Source organism: Sinocyclocheilus rhinocerous, unplaced genomic scaffold (genome assembly GCF_001515625.1).
Source record: "Sinocyclocheilus rhinocerous isolate Xijiao unplaced genomic scaffold, SAMN03320098_v1.1 scaffold226, whole genome shotgun sequence".
NCBI classification, from domain to species: domain Eukaryota; kingdom Metazoa; phylum Chordata; class Actinopteri; order Cypriniformes; family Cyprinidae; genus Sinocyclocheilus; species Sinocyclocheilus rhinocerous.
The window spans coordinates 748,274-774,610 of record NW_015631726.1 but is presented as its reverse complement, the minus strand read 5'-3'; the positions used below and the strand labels follow the sequence as shown (position 1 = coordinate 774,610).

At 36.9% G+C, this 26,337-nt stretch overlaps 1 protein-coding gene across 1 annotated transcript in view; it reads left to right on the top strand.

Annotated features, from left to right (window-relative positions):
- LOC107741926 (receptor tyrosine-protein kinase erbB-4-like) overlaps window positions 1-26,337 on the top strand; it is a 375,191-nt gene that overhangs the window by 264,991 nt on the left and 83,863 nt on the right. Inside the window, exons 6-14 of the mRNA XM_016554742.1 lie at window positions 859-977; window positions 3,307-3,448; window positions 6,255-6,368; window positions 8,082-8,208; window positions 9,232-9,305; window positions 14,210-14,300; window positions 16,332-16,531; window positions 19,415-19,547; window positions 23,856-23,949. Of these exons, the coding sequence (XP_016410228.1) occupies window positions 859-977; window positions 3,307-3,448; window positions 6,255-6,368; window positions 8,082-8,208; window positions 9,232-9,305; window positions 14,210-14,300; window positions 16,332-16,531; window positions 19,415-19,547; window positions 23,856-23,949 (1,094 nt within the window). The remainder of the gene's footprint in view (window positions 1-858; window positions 978-3,306; window positions 3,449-6,254; window positions 6,369-8,081; window positions 8,209-9,231; window positions 9,306-14,209; window positions 14,301-16,331; window positions 16,532-19,414; window positions 19,548-23,855; window positions 23,950-26,337) is intronic.

The following is a 26,337-nucleotide window of genomic DNA, read 5'->3' as shown; positions in this document are numbered from 1 at the left end:
GGGGGGGGGGGGTAAAATCTGAGTTGCTAGTTTTTTTCTGGGTTGGTCTTTTTCACGTTTTCTTGGTTGGTGGATGCACCGGGAACCCGATTATAGCACTTAAACACGGATTTCACTTAAAACTCAGTTTTCACAGAAGTATTAAGCAGTACAACTGTTTTAAACATTGATAATAACAATAAATATTGCTTGGTCACCAAATCAGCATAGTAGAATGATTTCTGAAGGATCTTGTGACACAGAAGACTGAAGTAATGACTGCTGTAAATAAATAAAATGCAGCCTTGGTGAACACAAGAGACTTCTTTCAAAAACATTATTACCAACCCCAAATCTTTGTATTGTAGTGTACCTAAATAATATTTCCTCCATTTTGACGGTGACTGTTTCATGCTCATGAGGTTTGTTCCCATCCTGGCAATGTAAGAAGAGTTACAGTATGTCAGTCAAGCTTTCGTGTCTGCGTTTGCATCCTTACAGTACATAAAGTATATTTCTGGCCTTACTTCAGAAAGCTCCCCAAGCTCACTCAGCAGCTACACTGGAGATGTATTCTGCGTGCCATATGGTAGGAATTACTGTGAATGTCTATATTCATTAATGTGAGGATCACTAGCAGAAATAGGAAAGCAGCGCTGCTCTGTGATCACCATCACTCTGCAGTTAAGAGACCACACATCCCCACATGTTCTCCCTGGTTAGAGCTCTGTTTACTCACAGAGTGGCTCTTACTGGCATCCAGACAGCTGTGTAGTACGATGTGGCGTTATGGTTGAAGAAATCATCACACAGATGCTAATTGTCATCAGAAAATGCACATTTCACTAGCACTTTTCCTTATCTCTGTTTCTTTCTCAGTGACGAAGACTGTGTGTGCCGAGCAGTGTGATGGCCGATGTTTTGGGCCGTACGTCAGTGACTGCTGTCATCGCGAGTGTGCTGGAGGCTGTTCAGGACCGAAGGACACGGACTGCTTCGTATGTCTTCAGTATTCCTGTAACACACTCACACACTCAATCATATTGGGGACTGCAGTGTCTAGTCGATTAGCTCTGCCACTAGTTGATGCTTTTGTGCTGTGTCGACTAGTCACAGATCACATGACTTCAGTTTGCTCTATATGGTGACAGCAGGATGAAAATTCCTTTATCCACAAACTGTGTTCTTGTGTATTTGCCTGTCATAGTCAAATATAAAGTGGGGTTTCATAGTTTGAGTCCACTAGCAATTTTGCATGTTTCTATTTTAATACAGTTTTTTTTCATCACAATTTATTTGATCTGCATCATAATTTGAGTGAAACTTTAATGTATTTAAAATAAACAAAGATAAATATTTCTAAAGCATTTATTGATCATAGTTAATGTTAACTTCAGCGTTTACTAATACATTATTAAAATAAACGGATGTATTTGTTCATATTATTTAATGGACTTGAACTAACATGAACTAACAATGAAACAGTTGTATTTTTAGGTTAACAAAAATTTATAAACACTGTGACAAATGTTTTGTTCATTGTAAGTTAATGCATTTACTAATGTTAAATAATGAGACCTTTTTGAAAAGTGTTACCAAGTTAAATTGAAAAATTAACATGAATTTCAGAATGTAAGGATTTTTTTATTTTATTTTATTTTATTACATTACATTACATGATCAGCATCACAATTTGAGTGAAAAGTTGAACCGAAAAAAATGACATGAATTTCATAATGTTAGGATTATTTTTTTTTCTTCTTTGTTTTGTTTTATTACAAATTAAATGATACGCACCACAATGTGAGTGAAAAGTTGAACTGAAAAAAATTTACATGAATTTCAGAATGTTAGGATTTTTTTTTTATTTTATTTTTGTTTTGTTTTGTTTTGTTTTGTTTTGTTTTGTTTTATTACAAATTACATGATCAGCATCACAATTTGATTGAAAAGTTGAACTGAAAAAGATTTTCAGTATAATTTTCATCTTTTCATATTTTTTTTTATTTTATTACAAATCACAAAGTGAAAGTTTGAACTGAAAAAAATTAACATGAATTTCAGAATGCCTCAGTATTTGGTATTTTGTTAGCTTTAATGGCAGCAGCACTTGAGCTGCGTGAACTTCACAAATTTGTGTCAAAGGTTATAATGTTCTCCAGCATGATTTAAGATGATTCACTGAGATGATCTAAGGGGTATCTTGAGCTTCAAAGGAAGCAAGAACATTTCAATGAGGATTCTTTGAACCCCACTGTATGTAAAATTATGCAAATGTAAAAGTGCAGTGAAACCGGAGTCGTCATGCTCATAAACATCAAATCAACGACTAGTCGACATCTTGTCTGGGCTACTAGTTATGTAGTTGTACAAGCCTTAACTCCAGTATTTACATCCAGTGTCAACCCACTCGCGCACAACCCTCTTACAGATGTCTCAGAATGTAATAACTTTTTTCCCCAAACACACACACACACACACAGTCTGTCAGTCATCTGCGGCTTTATCAGCCATCCCATAAAACTGCAATTGTAGAAGTGTTTCAGTAACAGCGGCAGACCCATTCCAGCTTCCTAACCTTATCTTTGAGAATTTGTTCAGCTGAGGTATTCACTTCTCCAAAAGAGATCCATGTTGACTACAGATGACTCGCTTTTGACCAGAAATCTCCCTATAGGAAATGTTCTTTGCACCAGAGATACCATTAAAATCTAATTTCCTCCCACAATGCCTTGCTGTGAATGAGAGTGTGGGCCACACCTCTGTATCTCTTTTGTTACTTGCTGCCTGGGCAGATCCCGACCGTCTCTGACTGCTCCTCGCTCCTCCGGCCCTCAGAGAAAGCGATTTATCGCACCTCTCTGGTTTTTTAATTAGTTATCCTCAGCTGTAATCATTGATATTGTACTTCTCGATTGTTCCCTTTTAATTGAAAACGCACTTTCGCGCCATGCATTGGGATTTGGATCAATGCCTTAATTTTTTTTTTTAACATCTCAGCAGCTCTAAGGCGGAAAACAGTTCTCACGTGTTTCTGAAGTCAGATTTATAAAACAAAGAGCTTTTTCTATTCCGTAAGCCTGTTTGAATCATTATTTATTAGTTGCATTGTTTATTTATATTGCTTATATGCAGTATTGGTGTTGGTTGGCATACTTTTTTTGTGGGTCGAAGATGATTAGCGGAGCAATTTTGCATTCTGGCACATTCTTCTATATTGCATAATGTCCTAAAATAAGACTCTACGAGTAGCAACACAAGTTTTTGTCAGCTGTTTTATTTAATAAATGTGTATTTCTGTCAATAACCTTGTTTCTTTGTGTCCAGGCCTGCACTAATTTTAACGACAGCGGTGCGTGTGTGACACAATGCCCTCAGCCCTTCGTCTACAACCCCACCACGTTCCAGCTGGAGCACAACCCGCGGGCCAAATACACATATGGAGCGTTCTGCGTCAAAAAGTGCCCACGTAAGACAGACAGACCAAACCAATACAAACATGTGTATGCTTACACGCACACTTCTAGCTGGATCTTTCACTCACATAAATGGATATCAGGTGCCATGTTGAGGTGCGTTCACATTCGGGAATGTAAGCATGTTTCAGATTGAATGCAAATGAGGCGGATCGGCTGCACCTGAGTCCTCGTGCTCTTCTGAGCCCCTGATGTGGTGCAGGGCTGTTTTCCCCACTGACTTGAGGGAGGGAGGGAGGGAGGGAGAGAGAAAGAAAGAAAGAAAGAAAGAAAGAAATATGTGGATGCCAGGGGTCTTCAACAGAGGATCTGTGGCAGTACTGCAGGGGGTCCACCAATTATTGTTTGATCTCAAAATAATTAGGCATTAAAAACTACATTAAGTTAACCCTCATGTTCTGTTGAGAAATATTTTTATTTTTGATACTCAAAGACCAATAATGTTTGTGTAAATTGTTGTGCATTATTTATTTATTTTATTTTATTTTTTACTACAAAGCACTCATGTGCTTTACAGAACTGTGACTGCAAAGGCAGAGTTTGATTTTGAATGAAACATAGAAATCAGAAATTGAAAATCAATATTAATAATAATATGAAATGTTTCTTGAACATTAAATCAGAATATTAGAATGATTTCTGAAGGATCATGTGACATTTAAGACTGGAGTAATGGCTGCTGAAAATTCAGCTTTGTGATCACAGGAATAAATTATATTTTTAAATATATTAATATAATATAATATTTTTGTTACTGTATTTTGATCAAATAAATGAAGCTTTGGTGAGCATTAGAGACTTCTTTCAAAAATATTACAAAATCTTACTGATCCCAAACCGATCTTATGAAATTTAAACGTGTTATGAAATATTGTTTTAATCAGAAACGTCATAAATTATCAACCTGATAGTGTTCAGTATGTTTTCTGAGCTATTAAATTATCTTTGAGTCTCTGAACAGAATTCCCACAGTCATAGATTACCTGGTAATATTAGGGAATCTGAAAAATTTATTCCCGGGTTATGGAAATGAACAAAACATTTCATTGGCTAGAAGGCTTCTTTTTAAATGCCAACTCTATAAATTTCATGAACGGCTGGAAAAGTCCTGGGAAAATAATAGAAATTCATTGGCCAGACCCCAAATAGAACATAAGGGTTAACTTCAAACACAGTTAAATATTGTATTGTCCGTTCCACATTAAAATGTTATAAGTAAGATTAAAAAGTGATGTACAAGTACATCGTTAATGTTTGATTTAATGGCCTTGCAATATCAGGACCAAAAGAATGTAAATATATGCATGCATGCAATTCAACGCCATATAAAACAAAGGGGTTCTGTGTTCTTCTCTATCCAGTGTGAATAGACCTGATAGGGTAATTACAGAGATAAGAATCTTGAGTCTTTTTCATTGAAACTAAGAAGGTTTCTTGTGAACTGACGTGATTTCTTTGAAAAGAAGAGAACGTTGAAAGAGAAAGTAACAGCGGAAGAATGAAAGAGAGCTGTGATAACAGTGATGATAGGTGAGCGCGAGTGCCATTATTCCCCCTTGCTGGGCCGCCACTGCTGCAGAATGAAGGGTTTGCACACTGACAGACGCCCACTCCAGTGCTCAGTCCACGATGAATGTTATTGCGCAGTACTCGAGAGACCCTCCCCAAAACCCAACCCGCCCTCCGCAGTCACATAAGGCCACTTTATTCAATGGGACGACAGTGAAATGCTCAGTTTGGCTTAGTTTCTCTTAGCTGTTAAGTGAGGGTTGTGTTTTTTACCCAGGGTTATTTGTTCTTCTGGTGTCACATTTTAAATCGCATAAAATTCAAGGCATTGATGTTTGCCTACAAAACCACCACTGGCTCTGCACCCCTTTACCTAAATTCATTACTTCAGACTTCTGTGCCCTCTAGAAGCTTGCGTTCTGCAAGTGAACATCTCTTTATTGTGCCATCCCAAAGAGGCACAAAATCACTTTCACGCACTTTTAAATTAAATGTTCCCTCCTGGTGGAATGACCTGCTCAACTCAATCTGAGCAGTCCTTAGCCATCTTCAAGAATCAGCTAAAAACACATCTCTTCCATCTTTGTTTGACCCTCTAACTCTAGCACTCTCTATTGTAATTCTATTCTTTAAAAAATGCCCCTTTTAGACTTGCACTCTATTCATTTGCTTACTGCTTGTTTTCTTTTTTAAAAAAAAGCAAACACTAGCTTCTCTATTCTTTTTCTATTCTGTCTGTTTTCTTTTTATTTATTATATAATTTTTTAAAAAAGCCTTTCTATGTGTACTGTGTTAAGCTAACTGAGACTTGTCATAGCACTTGCGTATCATTGCTCTTTTGTTGATTCTGATTGCTTCCATTGTCCTCATTTGTAAGTCGCTTTAGATAAAAGCGTCTGCTAAATGAATAAATGTAAATGTAATGTCTAGTTCTTCACTGTAAGAGTCTGAGATTCACATTACATGTAAGAGGTGAAGAGAGATGTTCGCACTTGAGAAATCCATCTTCCTTTATCTGTCCCTCCATGATCCCCTCTCTCCTCTCTGGTGATGGATGCCAGGCTGCGCAGTCTCTGCCGGAAATGGGCTCTTTCCATCACGCACACACGCCACAGTCACGGTCCCCACTGCGTCGGCGCGGATGTGTTAATGGTTTTTGTCTGAGAATGGATGTTTCTTCTCTACCATTACAAAATGTCAATGGCCTTTTTCACAGAGATTGCTTAGAGTTTGTTCAGGGGCACGCCGCCGTCTGACCGTTTGTTCTGCCTCTGTGTGTGGTGTGACAGATAACTTTGTGGTGGACCACAGCTCCTGTGTCAAAGCCTGTCCCAGCAACAAGATGGAGGTGGAGGAGAACAGAATCAAGATGTGCATCCCCTGCACTGATATTTGCCCAAAAGGTGATTACACGCACCATCAAACTCAATCAAAGTTCACCAAAGTTCTCAGTACCAATACCAGTGAAATTTCACAATTTGTGATACCAAAACTAAAGCTTAACTTCTGTTGAACACACTCCTTTATTTATAACATTATTTTAGTATTATTTATTTACAGTTATAGTACTATTGACTCTTATCGTATATAATTATAGTATTTTTATTTTAGTTGTAGTTTTAATCATTTTAGTACTTTAGCTTAAACTTTATTATTTCAGGTTCCACATTTCTACTTTAATTTTCTCATAACATTTATGTTGTATTTTATTTCAGCTTTATTTTACTTAACAAAATTGATTTTTTTTATATAGTTTTAGTTAATAACAAAATGGATTTATAAATGTATCTAATTTAAATATAATTCATTTTAGTTAATAATAACAACACTGATTTAAAAAATATATTTAATTTAAATGTAATTAATTTAAATTATATAATTATTCATATTGTATCATATCATTTATGTACTTTTTTCTCTGAAAACAAAGAAAAGAAACAATCGTTTAAACAATCGAAACAATAGATTGTAATAATTAAAATTATATATTATAATTTTATATATTTACAAAATATTTATATACATTTATATTATATTATTATTTATATCATACTCTATAATGTACTGTATATACATGTTTTTTTTTCTCTGAAAACAAAGAAAAGAAACAATTGAATGCAATATACAACTACTTGACGCTTAAAAATACATGATACTACTAATGCTATAGACAGACAGATATTGTTTTTTACTTATTTATTTATTTATAAGCATAAACTTGTAGTGAAGTTCACTGGTTACTGTAGTTGTTGTTACTACATCAACTTTTTTTGTCATTAGCTGATCAGCGGTGCGTTTCCCAAAAGCAGCTATTGTCGCAAGTTCCATCGTTACCAATAGAGTTCAGTGAAACTTGCCACCATAGTAAGCTAACAGTGCTTTTGGGAATAGCACCCCTAGATGATTGATCAGTCAGAAAACTTGCTGAGATCTGAGGTTGACCTTGCACCAACAAACAAACCGTCTACCACATTACTAAAACATCTTAACCACCTTAAGTTGGTATGGCCCGATTTTCTATCAGGATCCAGATCTCCTTCAAACAGTGTAAGATGCTTTCACAATCATTCTGTCATTTTGCTCAATGGATTTTTTCATGACAGAGGTGATGAACACAAAGTTACCACCAGCCTTGGAGAATAAATAACTATTAAATGAACTACATTTTTCAATAGTGCGACAAGTCACTCAGCTGTTATCAGGGTAGTACAGCCTTTCCAGTAAACAAGCTACTTTGTCCAGCAAGCAGCGGTGTATTGTGAATTAAAACGATGCATTACAGTACATGTATTGTGCACAGTGAACTGAGGCAATAAACGCTTTTCTAGAATGTTATCTCTCTCTCATTTAACATAGGGTAGTCTGATTAATTTCAAACTCTGCTCTGATTGAAAATTTTAAAAAAAATCTTGTTGTTAAACATTTGAAAAGATATTGCTCTGTTGAATAACTTCTATGTTAGTAGCTTGTTACTAGTTTCCACATACTGCAGTAATAATAGAAAAAGTCAAAACCTTGCTTACCAATTTCTTAAAGAGTCTATTTTTTCTCTTAAAGTTTTAATCAAACATGATCTGAAATCTCTATTTTACACAGTTTTCTGGTTTATGTTGCAGCATGCGATGGGATCGGCACTGCTAGCCTTCAGACGGCTCAAACCGTCGACTCCAGCAACATCGACAGATTCATCAACTGCACCAAGATCAACGGAAACCTTGTGTTCCTCATCACAGGCATTAAAGGGTGAGAGTGGCTTCTTCACAACCTCCGTTGACTCGCTTCACAGCCATTACGCTCTTCTTTACAGCTGAATATCGGATATTGGATTGTCAGAAGCCATTTGACCTATGCTGCTTCTTTTTATCAGATAACATCAGCTTTAATGATGCAGGAGGGGATTCATGTAGAAGAAAAGCACTAGAGAAAGCCTTCACATCATGGCTGTGTGTAAAAAAAAAATAAAAAAACTACACTGGCCAGTTTAATAGGACGCATTAAAAGTGCCGTTAACACACTTTGCGAGTTTAGACAGTCAAGCAAGACCTACGAGACTTACTGACTCTCCAGACGGCCACAGTTAATGTGATTTTATATGAGAAATGTGCTGCCCCCTCTTTATATAAGTGCTGTGACATATTTGATTGTCAGATTGTCAAGAAGTCATTTGACCTCTGGTTGACCCGCTCCCTCCAGTGGCCTCTTTCTGATCCCGCTGCACCTGATTGGCCGGCCCTCTAACCCCATATAGCTGACTCTGCTCTTAAAGAGCAATCCAGGGCCAGCAGCCGCAGCATGCTGGGAAAAGCCATGTGCACACATACGCACATCCTGATAGGCATACAGATGACATCATCTCCAACACAAACTGATATGGAGTGCACATACTTCTTACACGTATTCCCCACGCGCACACTCTCATACGCTGCGTCAGCAGGTGTTCTGGACACGTCCTCCCCGAAGATCTTCAGCTCAATGGTGCTATTAAAACCTGCTGTACTGCGCAACAGAGCAGCATAAGGCATGGAGACTTGGAAAAGATGGAGAAAATGCAGCATACTGGGATGGATGGGGTCAGAAGGCACTGGTCAGAGTGCATTTGTGTTGATAGTCTTCTGCTTGACTCTTCTCAGAGTTAGATTTAAGAGCTTGTTACACAATCAGCTTCATCTTTTAGCAAAATGGCAGATTTTCTTGACTGTAAAGATGTGGCTCTCAGCATATACTGAGTATAATGTGTATTTGCTTCAATCTTTATGTGTATTACAGGGACGTATACCACAACATAGAGCCCCTGGATCCAGAAAAACTCAACGTGTTCCGCACCGTTCGAGAGATCACTGGTAAGTCAAGTTAGTTTTATTTGGATTGGGTTTTTACTTAATAATAATGGTAATATGATAATGCATATTGTTTCAAAGCATCTTTGAAAAACAAATAGCGGCTTACAGACCTTTTACAAAATAAGCAAGTTAAAAATGACAATGAAAAAACCTTGAGATGAACCAGTACTGAGCAAGGGGAACCTGTCCTCCTCTGGCAGGCACATACTTTATTTAAATATATGTTGTATGGCAATATTGACTAGCTATGTCACATTTATAGTATGTTTTTAATTAATAAATTAATTGATTTAATCTGGAATTGATATGAACCTATTTCTAACTCATGCCGCCTGCAAAGTTTTTGGTAAAATAAATTCTTATTTTTATTCAGTAAGAACACATTAAAATTGACAAAAGAGACAGTGAAGACATTCAATGTTACAAAAAAATGAATTTCAAATAAATGCTGTTCGTTTGAACTTTAAAAAAGCTATGTATCATAGTTTACACAAAAAAATATTGAGCAGCACAACTGATGATAATAATAATAAATGTTTCTTCTTCAGCACCAAATCAGCATATTAGAATGATTTCTGAAGGATCATTTGACACGGAAAACTAGAAAAATTCAGCTTTGCCATCATAGGCATAAAATACAAAATACATTAAAGTTATTTTAATAATTTGTATTTTTTCATAATAGTACTGTTTTTACTGTATTATTCATGTATTCATATACTTTCAAAAACATTTAAATAAATATTATCAATCCAAAATGGTAGTGTAAATAAAAGTAGTTTGTTCGAATTAACCTTTATGCTTATTAGATCAGGGGTTTTCAACCTTTTAGGTCAACCTCTTAACCCCCCCACCACCCACCCCACCGGTATTACTGTAGTCACACCGAATTACTTTATTAACATTAACATAAAAGCAAATATCCATTAAAACTATTAAAGCAGCGAACAATTTTTCTTTTGCTCTTTTTGATTAGCATTATTTACATAAGAAATGCAAGGATCCATTATACTGATGAACATTTTATATTTTCTTTACTGTTTACATTCACTTAAAACAACCAACTGTGCTTACAAGGATACTTGTCAAGACAGGCATTGGTATTCATCTGCTGTCTGAGAAGGCTATCTGTTTGTGCACTTCAGGTGTGTGAGCGGTGCGCATAGAAACGCTCTATCACAGTGCGTGAGTACCGCATTGAGATGTCTTGTGCTTAAATGGCTTAAAATTACTTTAATGTTGATTTAAAGAATTACTTAATTATGCCTTTAACACGTGAGAATGAAAACCTTTCTCGAGGAAGCAGCACTGGCCTGATCGTTAAGATCGTTTTGGGGGGCTAAGGTGACAGATAGGGGGGCTGAAACCCACCTAAATAGGGTTTAGAACTGCCCCTGGTATAGCGTGCGTAATTGGGAAAACCGCGGACTTGGCAACACTGAGCATGACTGATACTCGAGCCAACTCTGCTCTAATTGTCGACTAGCAGTGGCGCGCCCCACAGGTTGAAAACCCCTGTATTAGATCATCATGTTGTTAGCTTAGCAACATGCTAACACAAACTGAAATTTTTCTGTTGAGTCACATTTCCTGTGCTCTTTTCGTAAAGAGCTTTATTTGTGTAACACACTGACAGTATTCCAAAGCCTTCGGTAATAAGGTTCCAAATCAGTAAGGGTGCTGCCTTAGAAGGTAACAGAGAGTAAACAGCAAGGCAGCTTTTTACGTTTTAGAATAGAGCCATTAATATACTTTAATAAAGAAGGGCCTGTGAAAAAATAGCTGATTCACATGTCCAGATTTACATAATCCACCTGTCTTATTGAAAATACATCAAAAACACATGGAACAAAGCACAGAGGAAGATCTACAGTAGTGTGTTTGTGCGTTTGTAGATTTGTGTGTGTGTGTGATGTGTGTAAAGGGGTTTGTGTTTGTACGAGTGTTTCTCAGCGGGGAGGCCCTATATATGATGAATACATGATGAGGGAGATTTCTCCAACTGAGGAGAGCTTCCCATAGGAGAGCAGGACTCTTGGCTCACAAGAAACATGAAAGCAGTTGAAAACACTTCTTTCTCTCTCTCCCTTTCACTCTTTACCTCTCTGGCTTTCTCTTTCCGTGGTGACAGCAAAGAGGGCTCTCCAAGTCAGTGAGGCATGCATGTCAGGCTGTCACATCTATATGCAGGTGGCCACAGTCTCTGACAGAACAACGTCTTCACTGGCATGGTGTTATTTCTGCTCTGCGACCCCAGCTTGAAGACTTTGACAGATTCAGAGGCGCCTGCTTATATGTATTTCTTTACAGTGGGTTTTTAAATTGAATGTGTTTACTCAGTTTGACTGAATTCAGTGTACAACGCATGAAGAAGGTCATCTAGCTGCAGGAGTTGCAGCTGCAAATAAAGACCCTTCAGATGGCTGTAAACGCATAACCCCTGTTCCTTAGCACCGACCAAGTCTGTTATTTAATTTTTGTATGACTCCCAGTAAACCCCAAACAACCCTGACTGACATTAAACGAACATTTCATAGCCTCAGTCGGATGCTTCCCCACCAATATTTAAAGATTTGGGGAAATGCCTGCGGCTCTTGCCGGCAATGCCTTCAGCTGGAGCCCTGTGTGAATCATCTCTCTAGAGAGATGGACTGAAGAGGCGGACCTGATTTACCCTCTGCTCTCAAGCCTTGAGGAAGGGGTTAGCACTGGGAGATACAGAAAATATGGAATACAGGAATACAGGAAATACAGTAAAATATATCTCAGTATTTTGCAGCCTTTTAATGATGATATGTAATATATTTCTCCAACTTTGTGCGTGTGTGTGCACTCTAGAGAGATGGACTGAAGAGGCGGACCTGATTTACCCTCTGCTCTCAAGCCTTGAGGAAGGGGTTAGCACTGGGAGATACAGAAAATATGGAATACAGGAATACAGGAAATACAGTAAAATATATCTCAGTATTTTGCAGCCTTTTAATGATGATATGTAATATATTTCTCCAACTTTGTGCGTGTGTGTGTGCGTGTGCGTGTGTGTGTGTGTATTTATTACATTTATTAATATTAACAATGTAGAAAACGGTTGTTTTGCATACTATTTTTGTAGAAACATGATTTTTTTTTTTTGATGAATAGAAGGCACAGCATGTATTGGGAATTAAAATCTTCTGGAATTTTATAAATGTCCTTACTGTCTCTTTTGATCATTGCATCCTTGCTTAATAAAAGCATACATTGCTTTCTGGCCGCAAACTTTTGAACAGTAGTTTATGCACCAATGCAAAAATACAGTATGTGGTAAACAGGCTGTATACTGTAAATTTTTTAACTAAAATATTTTAAAGCATGAACATTTCCACAAGTCTTAGAGACTCAGTTCCAACTGATTCATTTAAATAAACAGTCATTATACAACATTATTTGATCATAGAATTCTGTGATTGAGCAGTCCGAATCCGGTAGTGTAATATTATCAAAAGTAACGTTATCAAAAGTATTTTGCCTAGCTACAGGGTCATGTTGGCACATGTCTATAAACCCTCTGTATTCTGTGTTACTCAAACTCATTTGCAGCAGTTCCCTTTGTGTTTCTTGTGTGCAATTCATTTGAGGGGCAGGTTTACTCTCCTGATGTTAGTCTGGAGCCGACAGGTGTTCGCTGGGACCTCGTTAGCACCATTAGCATGATGAAGTTTCGCCTCCATGTGTAAAATAAACAGATTACAACACAGACAGGCAAGCAGCCCACTCTCAAGGCACTGCACACACTCCTTCAGACTTCCCATTGCACAGTTTTGTCATTAAGGCAATTAGTGTCAGCAGACACCACGCTAACGACACCTCACTGAGGCACTTCCTCTAATCTGCTTCCACAACCTTAGACGAAATGACACAGGCAGCAGAAAATGCAAAATCTCAAGCTTTTAACCTAATTTCAGACCTTGAATCTTAAAAGAGCAGTTTCTATGAGTGAACATGATAGAATTGTAGTCACGTTTTTGTAGGTTTTGCATTAGTAATGAACAGTCTGGCTATCAACAATGTGAAAAGAATATGTCAAATTTAGATGATTTATGAATAATTAATGCTATTTCTCTCTCCTGTAGAAAACCATCACTGGAGACAAATGTCTTAATCAAAAGGCTACATTAATATTTACTGTAGTCTCTTCCGGTAGACATGCTAATTAACGTGGAATCCAAACTTAATTTTAACAAAGAAGGCCAGGAATGCTAGAAATGCTTGCACAACTGCATGTTGTGGCCTAGAGATATGACCATAAATTCTGAACAGGAATAATATTTATATTAGCCTCTTAACACGATACCACTTTTGCAGAAACATGTCCCCCTGAAAGTAATTAATTAGTTTGAAAGGCAATCAAATATCAGTGATTACTGGAAATATGCACCATCCAGGCTTTGCATTGTTGAAGTAATTGGTGTAATTTATGTTCTCCTTGTCCTTGAATAAGAAAGTCCTCTTTTTTCTTTCTTAGGGCCTGTTTGTCTTTTCTTGGTGTATGCACAGGATTGTCTTCCCTTCAATTAATAATTCATTTTTTTGAATCCATTATTAAAATGTCTTCATGATTTATAGCTATCAGCTCTTCAATATGCATTAAATAAATGGAGAAAGATGCAGGATATGAAAATAAAATATAGTCAGGCTCTGTATGGTGGTCGTATTTCTCAAATAAGACATTAATGTCGCTATGTACAGTCAGCACTACTCATGCACACTCATTAATGACTTAATACGCCTTTAATACGGGATTTTTTTATTATGCTGCAGTGAAAGTAATAAATTTCTCTTAATAATAACAGTAGGTGGAATCACTTGTGCCTACTATGTTGGGTAATGTTTTGGCTCACTGTGTGTCATCTTGTGTTTTCCAGGCTTTCTAAACATTCAATCCTGGCCAGAAAACATGACTGATCTGAGTGTCTTCTCCAGTCTGGCAACCATCGGAGGCAGGTCTCTCTACAGGTAAGATCCAAGGCTCACTCTATGTTGCCAGCTCCAGAAACAATCCCCCTCCTTCTCCTACTTCCGCAGGTTTAATACTGCCTTCAGGTGCACCTGGGAAACTCAGTCAGGCATTCATTATTACATGTCATGCATTCAATTCAGAAACATAGCATGGAAGTAACCTAAACAAAACAAAATAATTATATTGTGAACAATAAACCCAAATATCTACATCTGAATTCAAAATAATGAGAATTATTCAGTTCTATCACTTGTTTACACATGGTATGAAAAGTAAATGTTTGTAAACTATGAAACATGATCGGTTCAGTTTACACTTGTTGTCCTTCTGCGGTTCCGTAATCAAACCTTTAAAATACTTTTAAAAAACCTTTAAAAATTGAAATACAACAACATGTAAGTACATTGTACTTAATTTTTGATGTAAGTACATAGTAGTTAAGGCCACTTAATATAAAGTGGGGCCTGTAAAATTAAAATAACTTGCAAAATCCATTGTAAATCACTATACACTGAAAAAAATGTTTCATTCATCCAATTAAAAAAAAATTAGGGTAATGATTCACATCTATATTTTATAACTTGAGCCTATGAAAAATAAATAACTTGCCCTTATTTTTTTAATTGGATGAATGAAACATTTTTCAGTGTAGATTGTTTTCTACTCACTGAAATCTATATATTATACATCAGTGTTTTGCTGTATTTACTCATTTGCATCATTCTTTTAGCGAATTGGGCTAAAACAGCGCAGACAGCATGTGTAAATAAACAGCGTAATTCATTCTTATTGAATCCCCTCTTTTGTGTTTTCTAAAGAGGCCAAGGCTTTATTGCCAAGAGTTCAAAGAGTACGAATGAAAAGCTGTATTTACACAGTGCAACACCCATTTGCTTAGAGTTAAAGAGTCAGGAAAGACAGAAGAGAGTGGGAGCGCAGATCCGCCAGCCTGTTTTAACATTAGTGGGGTCATTTGCTGAAAGCTGTACCACTGTACCAATTACCGTCTGTCACATGATGTGCTCTGTGTCTGATGTGTCTGGCACAAAACACAGAGAGAAAAACAGAAGAGAAGTCTCTGAGAGGCAGATCAACGAGATGAGAGCGATGTCAGTGTTTAAGTGCACCTGCACGTTCTGCCGCTGCTCTCTGACTCTCTGCTGACGGCCGTCTCAAAGCCCCTTTGATGTGCTCTTCAGCATGCCTGCCTGTAATTAAAAACACCATTGTGATTATGCCTCGGCATTAACCGATCTCATCACATCTGAAGTGGGAGATCCTCAGCGATGCTAGATGGGGGATGCAAGCTAAACACTTGCTTTAGAAATGCAACAGCATCTCTCATACTGACAAGTCACTCGTGCCTTTTGTTCATGAAGCCATCATGGTAGCTTTCTTTGTGTCAGATCTCATTCTTTTGTTTCATTGTTATTCATTCTGATCTTTTTTGTCCATTGGGTCTCAAAGTCTTTAGGCTAAACAAAGTTTGGTCTTCTTTGTTGTTTTGGATGTTGAAATTATGGCTGTCAATTTATTGTGTTAATTTAGATCTATTCATTATTTAAAAAGTAAAGTTTTTTTTATAAAATACATCAAATATAATGTAATATAATTTTTATTTTTTATTTATGTTAATAGTTTTGCAACATTTGTTTGTTTATTTAGATTGATTGATTGATTGATTGATTGATTGAATTTCTCATGCATCTAATCCAACATTTCATTTGCTAATTCCAAAACGTCATTTTAGATTCAAGCCAATCAGATTCAAGCATTCAATGGTGCCATAGTGTGTGTATATATATATATATACCTTTTTTGTTAATATACATCATTAAATATTAATAAATAGTAAACATAAAGGATTGTGCAATTTTCATAGCAAAAATTATAAATGTGATTCAGTTGATTAAATATAATTTATTTGTGTGTGTAAAATTGTGTGTGTATTCAATTATGACATTTCATAATGAAATGAACCCCTCTTTAAAATGGGTAACCTCTCCTGTTTTTTCTCTTGTGTTCAGTGGCATCTCTCTTCTGGTGCTAAAGCAGCAGTGGATTTCCTCACTGAAACTGCAGTCTCTCAGTGAGATCAGTGCTGGAAACGTGTACGTCACCAACAACAGTCAACTCTGCTACTACAACACCGTCAACTGGACGCGACTCTTCCGCACCAACACCCAGAAGGCCCTGATCCGCAACAACCGCGACCAAAAGGAATGCAGTGAGTCCATCGCTCTGTTTTACTACAGTTCCATTTGGCTTTGAGATAAATTAGCCAAAGCCAAGATATTTGACTTGAGGTCTGGTCAAGTAATGTCTACTAAGAGTGGTGTCTTACATAAAAATTTAAAAAAGAAGATGTGTTAAGGCTAAGATTGTGTTCAGGCTCCCAGCTGCTGTTTGTCCTGGTTCACCCGAACCACAGAGAGAGTTCACGACGTCTCACGCAGAGCTCGCTGACTTTGAGGCAGTAAACTCAGTCACTTTGTAAGGTGCTGGTGCAGCTCCCTCATACCTGTCGTTCTGCCTGGGTCAGTGCACCTCACTGAGCCTAGCGGGGACCATGAGGGCCCCGGGTTCCTCTGCAGATGGAGGGGGTCAGGAGGTGTCAGATGATCAGAGTCTCACTCTGCTGTGAAAGACTATGCAAACCCCCTACCACATACTCCCTTTTTACCCTTCAAAATCACCCCGAGATCCAGAATACAAAGTTCTTTGAGTTATTTTTTGAAGACTTGAAGTGTGGAACAATGTTACCGTAAACCTGAAAAATACCACAAATGCCTCAGGTTTATGCGTGGACCGCCAGTCTAATTAACCATTCTCTGCAAATGTTAAGTCGCTCCATAAACGATCACAGGGAATTAATTGCAGGGAGACCCTGCAACAATTTCTGACATTTCAGAATTTTTTATTTTTTTTTTTTCAGGAGAAGCTATAATCACCACGGGGAATTTACTTTGACCTCTGTCTTTAAGAACTCTCTCTTTTCTCGCTGCTGAGTGATGTTTATGACTATCTAAAAAGCTGTTTTTGCCCTTCTTTTCCATTGCGCAGGATGTTGTGATGCAACAGCAATCATTAATGTCTCGCGGCAACCGTAGCCTTTTGTAGATCCCCGTGGCTCTTACCTATCTCCCTGGAAACCAACCCAGCACTGCTTTTGACGTCAACAGAACCCAAATTGTGTGTTTTCAACCAGGTTAAAACTTTGAAGTTGGCATCTTTTTGATCCATGTGCCACAAACATACAGCTGAAAGGGCTTCCTACTTCTCTGTGTCGCTCCTCATGCTGTTGGATACCTGCTCTAAGCACCAAGTTGGTTCTTGAACTGGTACATGTTGTTCCCTGAGAAATGCTGGGCTTTTTGTATAGTGCTCTCTGGAGTGCTTTTACATGTCATTGCTCATTCATTCACTGATTTTTGCAAATAAATGTAAGCACATAGAAAATAATTCCTCCCAAGTGTTCAGCAGTGCTTACAGTAAAATAGAACTCTCCTTAGGGAATCAGTCCTCAGAAATTCATTCTTTTCTAATTGAAAGCAATTTTTTTCCTTACATATTATGTTAGCAGCATAACTATTTGAGTGAAAAGTTGAATTTAAAAATGTAAATAAATGTCAAATCTAAAGAAATAATCTAAAGTTTAGTCTTCTTTGTTGTTTTGGATTATTAATTTGATTATTTAAAAAAAAAAGTAAAGTATCAAATTTAAAACAAAATATATGTATGCATGTATATATATATATATATGAAAACCGATAAATGCCACTTTAAAAAAATGAACTCTTAATTATATTATATAATAAGTCAGGAAAGAACAAGAAGAACACAGGTTTTTGCTGTAAAATCCAGCATGATTTGAGGTGTTCCTAAGAATATAACAAAGAGTGAAAAATTTAAGGGGGTCTGAATACTTTCCGTACCCACTGTATATATATGAAAACCGATAAATGCCACTCTCAAAAAATGAACTCTTAATTATATTATATAATAAGTCAGGAAAGAACAAGAAGAACACAGGTTTTTGCTGTAAAATCCAGCATGATTTGAGGTGTTCCTAAGAACATTCTGAGCTTCAATGGAAGCAAGAACATCTGACTTTTTGTTCACATGCTCACAAGTTTGCTTACATTTGACCCTCTGTATGCTCTTTGGTGATGAAATTCTCATAGTTTCAGAAGTTGAAGAGGACGTCTGTGAGACATGCTGAGGTTGTGTCAGCAGTATTTTAAAACTCTCCCAGCTGCTGCACAATCCAGTGCCTCAGTGGGTGGGCGCCTGGACCATTCTGTCCTCATTTCAAATTGAAATACAGCGGTTCATATACAGCCAGCTTCTTACAAGCGTAATAAATCCATAACCGGACAAGTAGCATTTTTCACAGATGGCGTGTACATTGTGTTCAATCACGGTTTTGCAAAGGATCTTTTCTTTCTATCAACTGGATGTTTCCCAGGGGTGAACTGACAGCAACATTCTGAGACAAATGTGCAGTAGATTGAAATGCAGCTATTGACAGAAATTAGTTTTTCATTGTGACACCTTGGAACAGGTGATGTTTTGTTAGAAAAATAGTAAATTAGAGCAATCACCCACAATTGCACAATTTGCACAGCATAATTTAAAATATATTGGTATATAATCTATTGCTGTACATATGTAAATGCATAAAAATATGTAAAATTAATTTAAAATGATAAAAAACTATTATATAAATAATTATTAAAGTCTATTAAAAAATATTACAATTTAATTTTAATTTATTTGTATATATTTATTTCAACAGCCATTATTACTCCAGTCTTTAGTATCACATGATTCTTCAGAAATCATTCTAATATGTTGATTTGGTTTAATATTTTTGTGGAAACACAGTGATACATTTTCTTTAAGGATTTTTTGATAAATAAAAAAGTTTCAAAGAACAGCATATATTTGAAACAGAAACCCTTTGTAACATTATATATAGTACATTATATATACGTATATACATTATATATATTTGCCATTTTTGACAGATGCAAGATGTTAGGAAACTGAGAAAGTTAGTTATTTACTGGCATAAATGCTCCTGCATTAATGATCATATTTTTTGCAGTTTTGGATCGTATGGTATGTGACCCGCTGTGCTCTGATGCTGGCTGCTGGGGTCCGGGGCCCGACCAGTGCCTGTCCTGTCGGTTCTTCAGCAGAGGACGTACCTGTGTCGAATCCTGCAACCTGCACGAAGGGTAAGTTGTTAAATGCCACACTCCCACAGTTATTTAATATTAAAAACATTATTTGTGCAAGAGTTGTACTACATGCATCTACAAATTTCAAGTATTACAGGTGCACCCAAGCTATGTTGTAGAATCATTTGAATACACTTCATGACATTGTTTATTAATGTTCTCTTGTAGAAGATGTGTATTCCTATGATTGAACTATAGCTAGCTGCGTTCTCCAGGGATTTCACCCAGATTCATGTCTCCATCCTCTAGACAAACAATAACAAAACAGTAGAGCAGCACGTCCCCTGGCTTTGGAGAGCAGGTTGCAATGATGAAACGTAAGCTCGGTTGAGCTGGAAAACAAATAACTGTGTTTGGGTGAGCTAGATGAGCTGGGTACATCTCCTACCTCATATGACGTCTACACCAAATGCAGCGGTGTGTGGAGCACCGTGACAGAATGAAGAACTGAGTAAAGCTTTGGTTTTGTTTTCACAAAAGCACAACGATTTAGAGCAGATAAACAGACACACACACATATATTACTGTTTCCTCAACTATGGGCACTTTTGACCCTGTGGACTTTTAGAAAATAAACTCGTAAAACAGACTTTTCAAACTCACTAGTCTACTAGAAGACACATTTATCATAATGTCAAAATTTCCACACAATAAGTGGTTTTATAACATAATTCTTCATGACATTAATATATGCTTTTATGATATTAATAAATGTTTAAACAATTTAATAGTATTTTATGGTGGATTTTCATAGCTTATGCTTGATAGACTGGTTCTGTGACAAATATTAAATGATATAATCTAAATTTTAAAGGTATAGTTCACCCAAAAAATAATAATTTCTGTTATCATTTACCTACCTTTATGTCATTCACTTACTTTCTTCTGTGAAACACTAAAAAAGTGTTTCAAAAAATGTCTTATCGCTTTTTGTCCATGCACTGAAAGACAATGGGGTCCAGTGTGGTTTTGAACCCCATTGACTTTCATTGTATAGACAAAAACAGTTATATATCTTATTTTTGAAGAAAAGAAAGTCAGACAGGTTTGGAACAACATGAGAGTGAATAAATGACAGAATTTGACATTTAAATAGTGAGCTATCCCTTTAAAGGCATTTTAAAAAGTAGGAAAAATATGCAGTAGAGTAAGTTTAACCTTAATTTAACAAAAAACTATTTAATAAAAGCACAAATGCTGTAGATATACAGTGTTTGACTAATCTCATATATAAATGAACTTTTCCACGACATTCTAATTTATTGAGATGCACATGTAGAGTGGGTGGATTTGTAAAGTGTGCCAAAGCACTCTAGAAAGCATATTTTGGAAGTCTGTCTTTTCTTGTTGTCCTTTCTTGTTTCATGTGCAGCCAGTAATATATTGACAGTTTATTTATTTATGTATTGTCTTTGTGTTATTTCATGGTACCCAGTGTTTTTATCTCATCATAAATTCCTAAACAACCCTGGGTAAAACTAATAATTTTGTTTCTGTAGATTCAGAAAGTTGTGTGGTGTGCTGATGTTCCTGCCCGGCTGCTTAACTATCTTAACCAGCAAGGCTTCCATCTTTACCAGAAAATCAACAGTACCAAACCAGCATGAAAATTATTTTTGGTAGCGATTGTTTGTCTAATTCCTCAAAAAATGGTTTGGCATTGATAAGCTCTTTCTGTTGGTTTAGGGAATTGGAATAAGTAAACACTAAAGGTGTTGATCAGTGCAGTGAAGAAGGTAATTTACAGATTGGTTTTGAGTTCCCTCTTTATTTGTTGTGTGCTTGCATACTGCTCCAAGGGAAAGACGAATATCAGCTTTTGATTGATTTGACTGAGTGAAGCTGTGAAATTTATTTTCTCCTTTGCCCAGAGCTAAAACAAGACAATAAACAAACGGCATCCATTTTCACATTCTAAAACAACAGCATCTGCCCATTTAAAAAGGAAGCTCGTCCTTTGTGTGTTTTAACTAGGACAAACATGGATGGGTGCCTGTTTTTTAAATGTGTGCCATATCCATGTTGGTTGAAAGTGAATCAGCACCAGGGATCGTGCACCGTGCGATCGTCCCACATGATTATTTTGCCTTGCAGACTGACCGGCTCTAAGCCCAAGCTGCTCACCAGGCCCTATGTGGTCGAGAAGCGGGAGGCGGGTTTGGAGAGGTACGGCACGGCCACAGATGCTTCACTGTCTCGCACTGTCACGTCTGCTTACTCACCCATCCCACACGCGTCACCCAGTGCTCCAATATCTGTGCTGTTTGTGTGTGTGTATATATCTGTTTTTGCAGGGTGATCTCAGAGTCTGTGTTTTCTCTGTCTCTCCACTGGTTGTCGACCTCTGCGGTCACACTCGCTGTTCACACAAGATGATTCACTCTGTATTTGGGAACAAACAACCAAAAAAAAATGAAGAGAACTACTGTGGTGTGTTTGAGCTATATCTGAAAGTTTTTGAAGATGATTATGACAGTTTTTGTTGTGCGGCCTGCGCAGCTGGTCTCAGGTATTGGATCACAAGTGGCTAGGTCTAAATACAGGTAAATCAATTCCAGCTGGCTTTGTGATCCAATCACACAAATGCATTGCATTTGAAGTGAAAATGGCCCTGTGAAATTGCTAGAGCGCAGTTTTCAGTGTCAGATGATATTAGGGAGGTCATTATGATTCTTTGAATATGAGTTTGGGGTCAGTCAATTTTTATACTTTTATACTGAAATGTAAACTTTTATTCAGCAAGGATGCATTAAATTGATCAAAAGTGACATTTAGAATGTTACAAAGGATTTCTATTTCAAAATAAATGCTGTTCTTTTCAACTTTCTATTCATCAAAGAATCTTGAAAAAATTATATCTCCATTTTAACAAAAATATTAAGCAGCACAAGTGTTTTCAACAATGACATAAGAAATTGAACATCAAATTAGCATATTAGCATGATTTCTGAAGAATCATGTAACAAGACTGGAGTAATAATGACTGCTAAAAATTCAGCTTTACCATCCCAGGAATAAATTATATTTTAAAATGTATTAAAAGAAAACAGTTATTTTGTATATTGTTGTAATACTGTAATATAATTGTAATATAATATATGTAATTACTCCTTAGGTCCTTACACTGGCTTCCAGTTATATTTACGATTGATTTTAAATATATATATATATATCATTCTGACCCCAAACTTTTGACCGGTAGTGTATCTTTTGTATTTAGCTTGTGAATCACACTTCTGCTGTTGTTTATGAATCTACAAAATCCAGCCAGTCATGTTAATATTTTTTCTCTATAGTAGTATTAATACATTTCATGTTGGATGTTTGAGAGAACACCGAGTGAACCAGGAAACATGTGGTGGAGACCAAACATGCAAACACCACAGAGCCTGTGAAGTTAACGTTTACATAAAGGGAAAAAGAAAAGTCCTTTAATGATAAGAGGGTCTTCAACAAGCTTTCCTCACAGTCTATTTAAAATGTGCTGTGCCTTTTAGATAAAGCATAATTAAATGTCACTTAATGTAGCACTCATTGAGGTAACACGTCAATAGTAATAAAAAAAAATCGCCTTTGCTATACATATTTTTCTCTCTCGCTAAGCCACCATCCTCCACTTGTCACACCAACGGATGTCAGCTTCTAAAACGTCACTACAGTCTTCAGAGGAGTGATGGGACTGGGAAGCGACTGTGTTTGCCCGTATTGAACCATATTGTGATCATTTGTTTCAGAGGTCCCTGGCTGATTTCCTCAGTGTGGTGCTTTGAGGTGTCCCTGAATGTGCTTGATGAATTGTCACCTCGATAGGTGGTGAAGGCTGACTGTTTGCTTTTGGTCAATAGTAACTGTGTTTGCCAGCTGTGGCAGCCATCTGAGAAGTGCTGTAAACACCCGGCAGATGTGTTAGATTCCACTGTTGCCTCCCTACGGCCTTGCAGTGCCTCGGGCGCTGAATTCCCTTCGGCTGCGCTTTCACAATCTACCAGTCTGTTCTGTGTGATGGCTCTTCTTTTACTGCCTGTGATTCAGACTTTCCTCATTTAAGTCCTGAATTCTGAAGTGTATTTAATGACCGACAATATCTGGTCTGAAAATGGAAAGTTGTCTTGACTTTAAAAGGCTAGTGATTGAATACTCTAGAATAGATCCTTGGGTAGGAATTCCTGGAAGAACTTTGAAAATTGACATGCTGTTTTTTTTCCATCTGAACCTTGAGTGTTCTGAAGTGGTAATTATATGTCATTGTAGCATGTTATGTTTCCTCATGTTTGTCTTTGTTCCCTTTCTCTTTCTGTTTTATAGGGATGTACGTGAGTTCGCAAACGGTTCAGTGTGTCTGGAGTGCGATGCGCAGTGTGAGGTGGCGGATGACGACGGTCTTACCTGCACTGGGCCTGTGAGTTCAGTCTCATTTGTGCTCTAAAACAATAAGCCTATTTTATCGGTTTTTAAAAACAACAACACTAACATAACTGTACCAAGAAATTAAGACTTTTATTCAAGGACACATTAAATTGATCAAAAGTCACAGTAAAGACATTTAATATTACAAAAGATTGCTTTCTATTCATCAAATATCCAGAAAAAAATCAGTCTCCACAAAAATATAGTTTTTTAACACTGGTAGTAATAATCAACCAAATCAGTATATTAGAATGATTTCTGAAGAATAATGTGAAGAAATCGCTGCTGAAAATTCAGTTTTGTCATCACAGGAACAATTATTAGGAACAAATTTTAAACCTATACAGAAAACAGCTATTTTAAATTCTAATAATATTTAACATTATAACTGTTTTTACTGTATTTTTGATCAAATAAATACAGCCTTAATAATAGTAAAAGCATATACAGTATATGCTATATTTATGAAGTTTACACTCAAGTGTGAGGTTGGTAAGAATATATATATATATTATATATATATATATATCACGCAGGCCTGATTACTGCCAGACCTGTTGAATCAAGAAATCACTTAAATATAACCTGTCTGACAAAGTGAAGCATGCTTAAAGAGCAACACATCATGCCGCGATCTAAAGAAATTCAAGAACAGATGAGAAACAGAATAGTTGACATTTATCAGTCTGGAAAGGGTTATAAAGCCATTTATAAGGCTTTAGGACTCCAGTGAACCACGATCAGAGCCATTATCCACGAATGGAGAAAGCTTGGAACAGTGGTGAACCTTCCCAGGAGTGGCCGGCCTACCAAAATTTCTCCAAGAGCGCAACGACGACTCATCCAGGAGGTCATAAAAGAACCCAGAACAACATCTAAAGAACTGCAGGCCTCACTTGCCTCAATTAAGGTCAGTGTACATGAGTAAACAATAAGAAAGAGACTGGGCAAAAACTGCATCCATGGGAGAGTTCCAAGGCAAAAGCCATTGCTGACCAAAAAGAACACAAAGGCTTGTCTCACATTTGCCAAAAAAATATCTTGATTATCCCCAAGACTTTTTGGGCAAATATTCTGTGGACTGATGCAAGAAAAGTTTAACTTTTTGGAAGGTGTGTGTCCCGTTACATCTGGCATAAAACCAACACAGCATTTCATAAAAAGAACATCATACCAACAGTCAAACGTGGTGGTGGTGGTAGTGTGATGGTCTGGGGCTGCTTTGCAGCTTCAGGACCCCAATTTTAATATTACACAAAGATAATGCAAGTAAATACAAAATGCAGCAGTTTTTAAATGATTTCATTTATTAAGGGAAAAAACCTGTCCAAACCTACCTGGCCCTACGTGAAAAATTAATTGTCCCCTCCTGTTAAATCATGAAAGAACTGTGATTAACCACAGTATTTTAGAAAGCTGAGTTACATTTCACTAGCCACACCCAGGCCTGATAACTGCCAGACCTGTTGAATCAAGAAATCACTTAAATAGAATCTTATATATATATATATAATCTGTATTTCTTGTTCTCATTGCAAATTAATTTAGCTGATTTTGTACTTGAATGTTAAAAATGTTCAGAATAGTGTCTCTGAATAGTCTCTCTTCCTTATATTTTCACTTTACATTGTGGTGCTTAATTTAAAAATATCTGGTGCAGCAGCAAAGAAAATAGGGTTTTTTGATAGACCATATCAACAAGAGCCATTATTATACTGAGATTTTGCAAGTTCACTCTCCAAAGCTGATTTTTCTTGCATTCGGCGCTTGGTAATTGTTAATTTTGGATTATGTGAGTATATTTCTTTCATTTCAGTGCAATCTCTTTCAATATCTATTAGCTTAAAGCACAAACAGAGCTGAACGGCAGACACTGCCTTCGATTGGCTTGGTCCAATGATTAATTGAATCCCTTGTTGAAGTGGACTTTTGCAGCCATGGGATTGATTTTGCTTCTTGCTAATTTAGTGAGAATGTAGATTAAGTTGCCTAATCTTGGCAAGTGTTTACAGAGAGTCCTGCCCCATAGGAGACACCTGAGAGTGGGATGAATATGCTGTTTGGATGTCCATGAATCTGATCAGGTTAGAGAGACATTACCACAGATGCGCTGTGTGCTCAGCACTGCCCATTTTCAAAACAGCCTCAAGCACTTTGGTTTAAATTGATGACTACATGACAAGGTGCGTACGGCTGTGCGCTTGTGTGTGTGTTGCCAAATAAGGATTTAGCCGATCCGTCTCTAATGCACGAAGGCCTCGGGCTGTTATCTGCTTGAGTCAAACAGAAAGGTCTCGCAAATGACATGATCATGAGCCCTTAGAGACCCATATCAGCACAAACATAGACAGAAACAAACTCTCTAAAACTGTGTACGTGT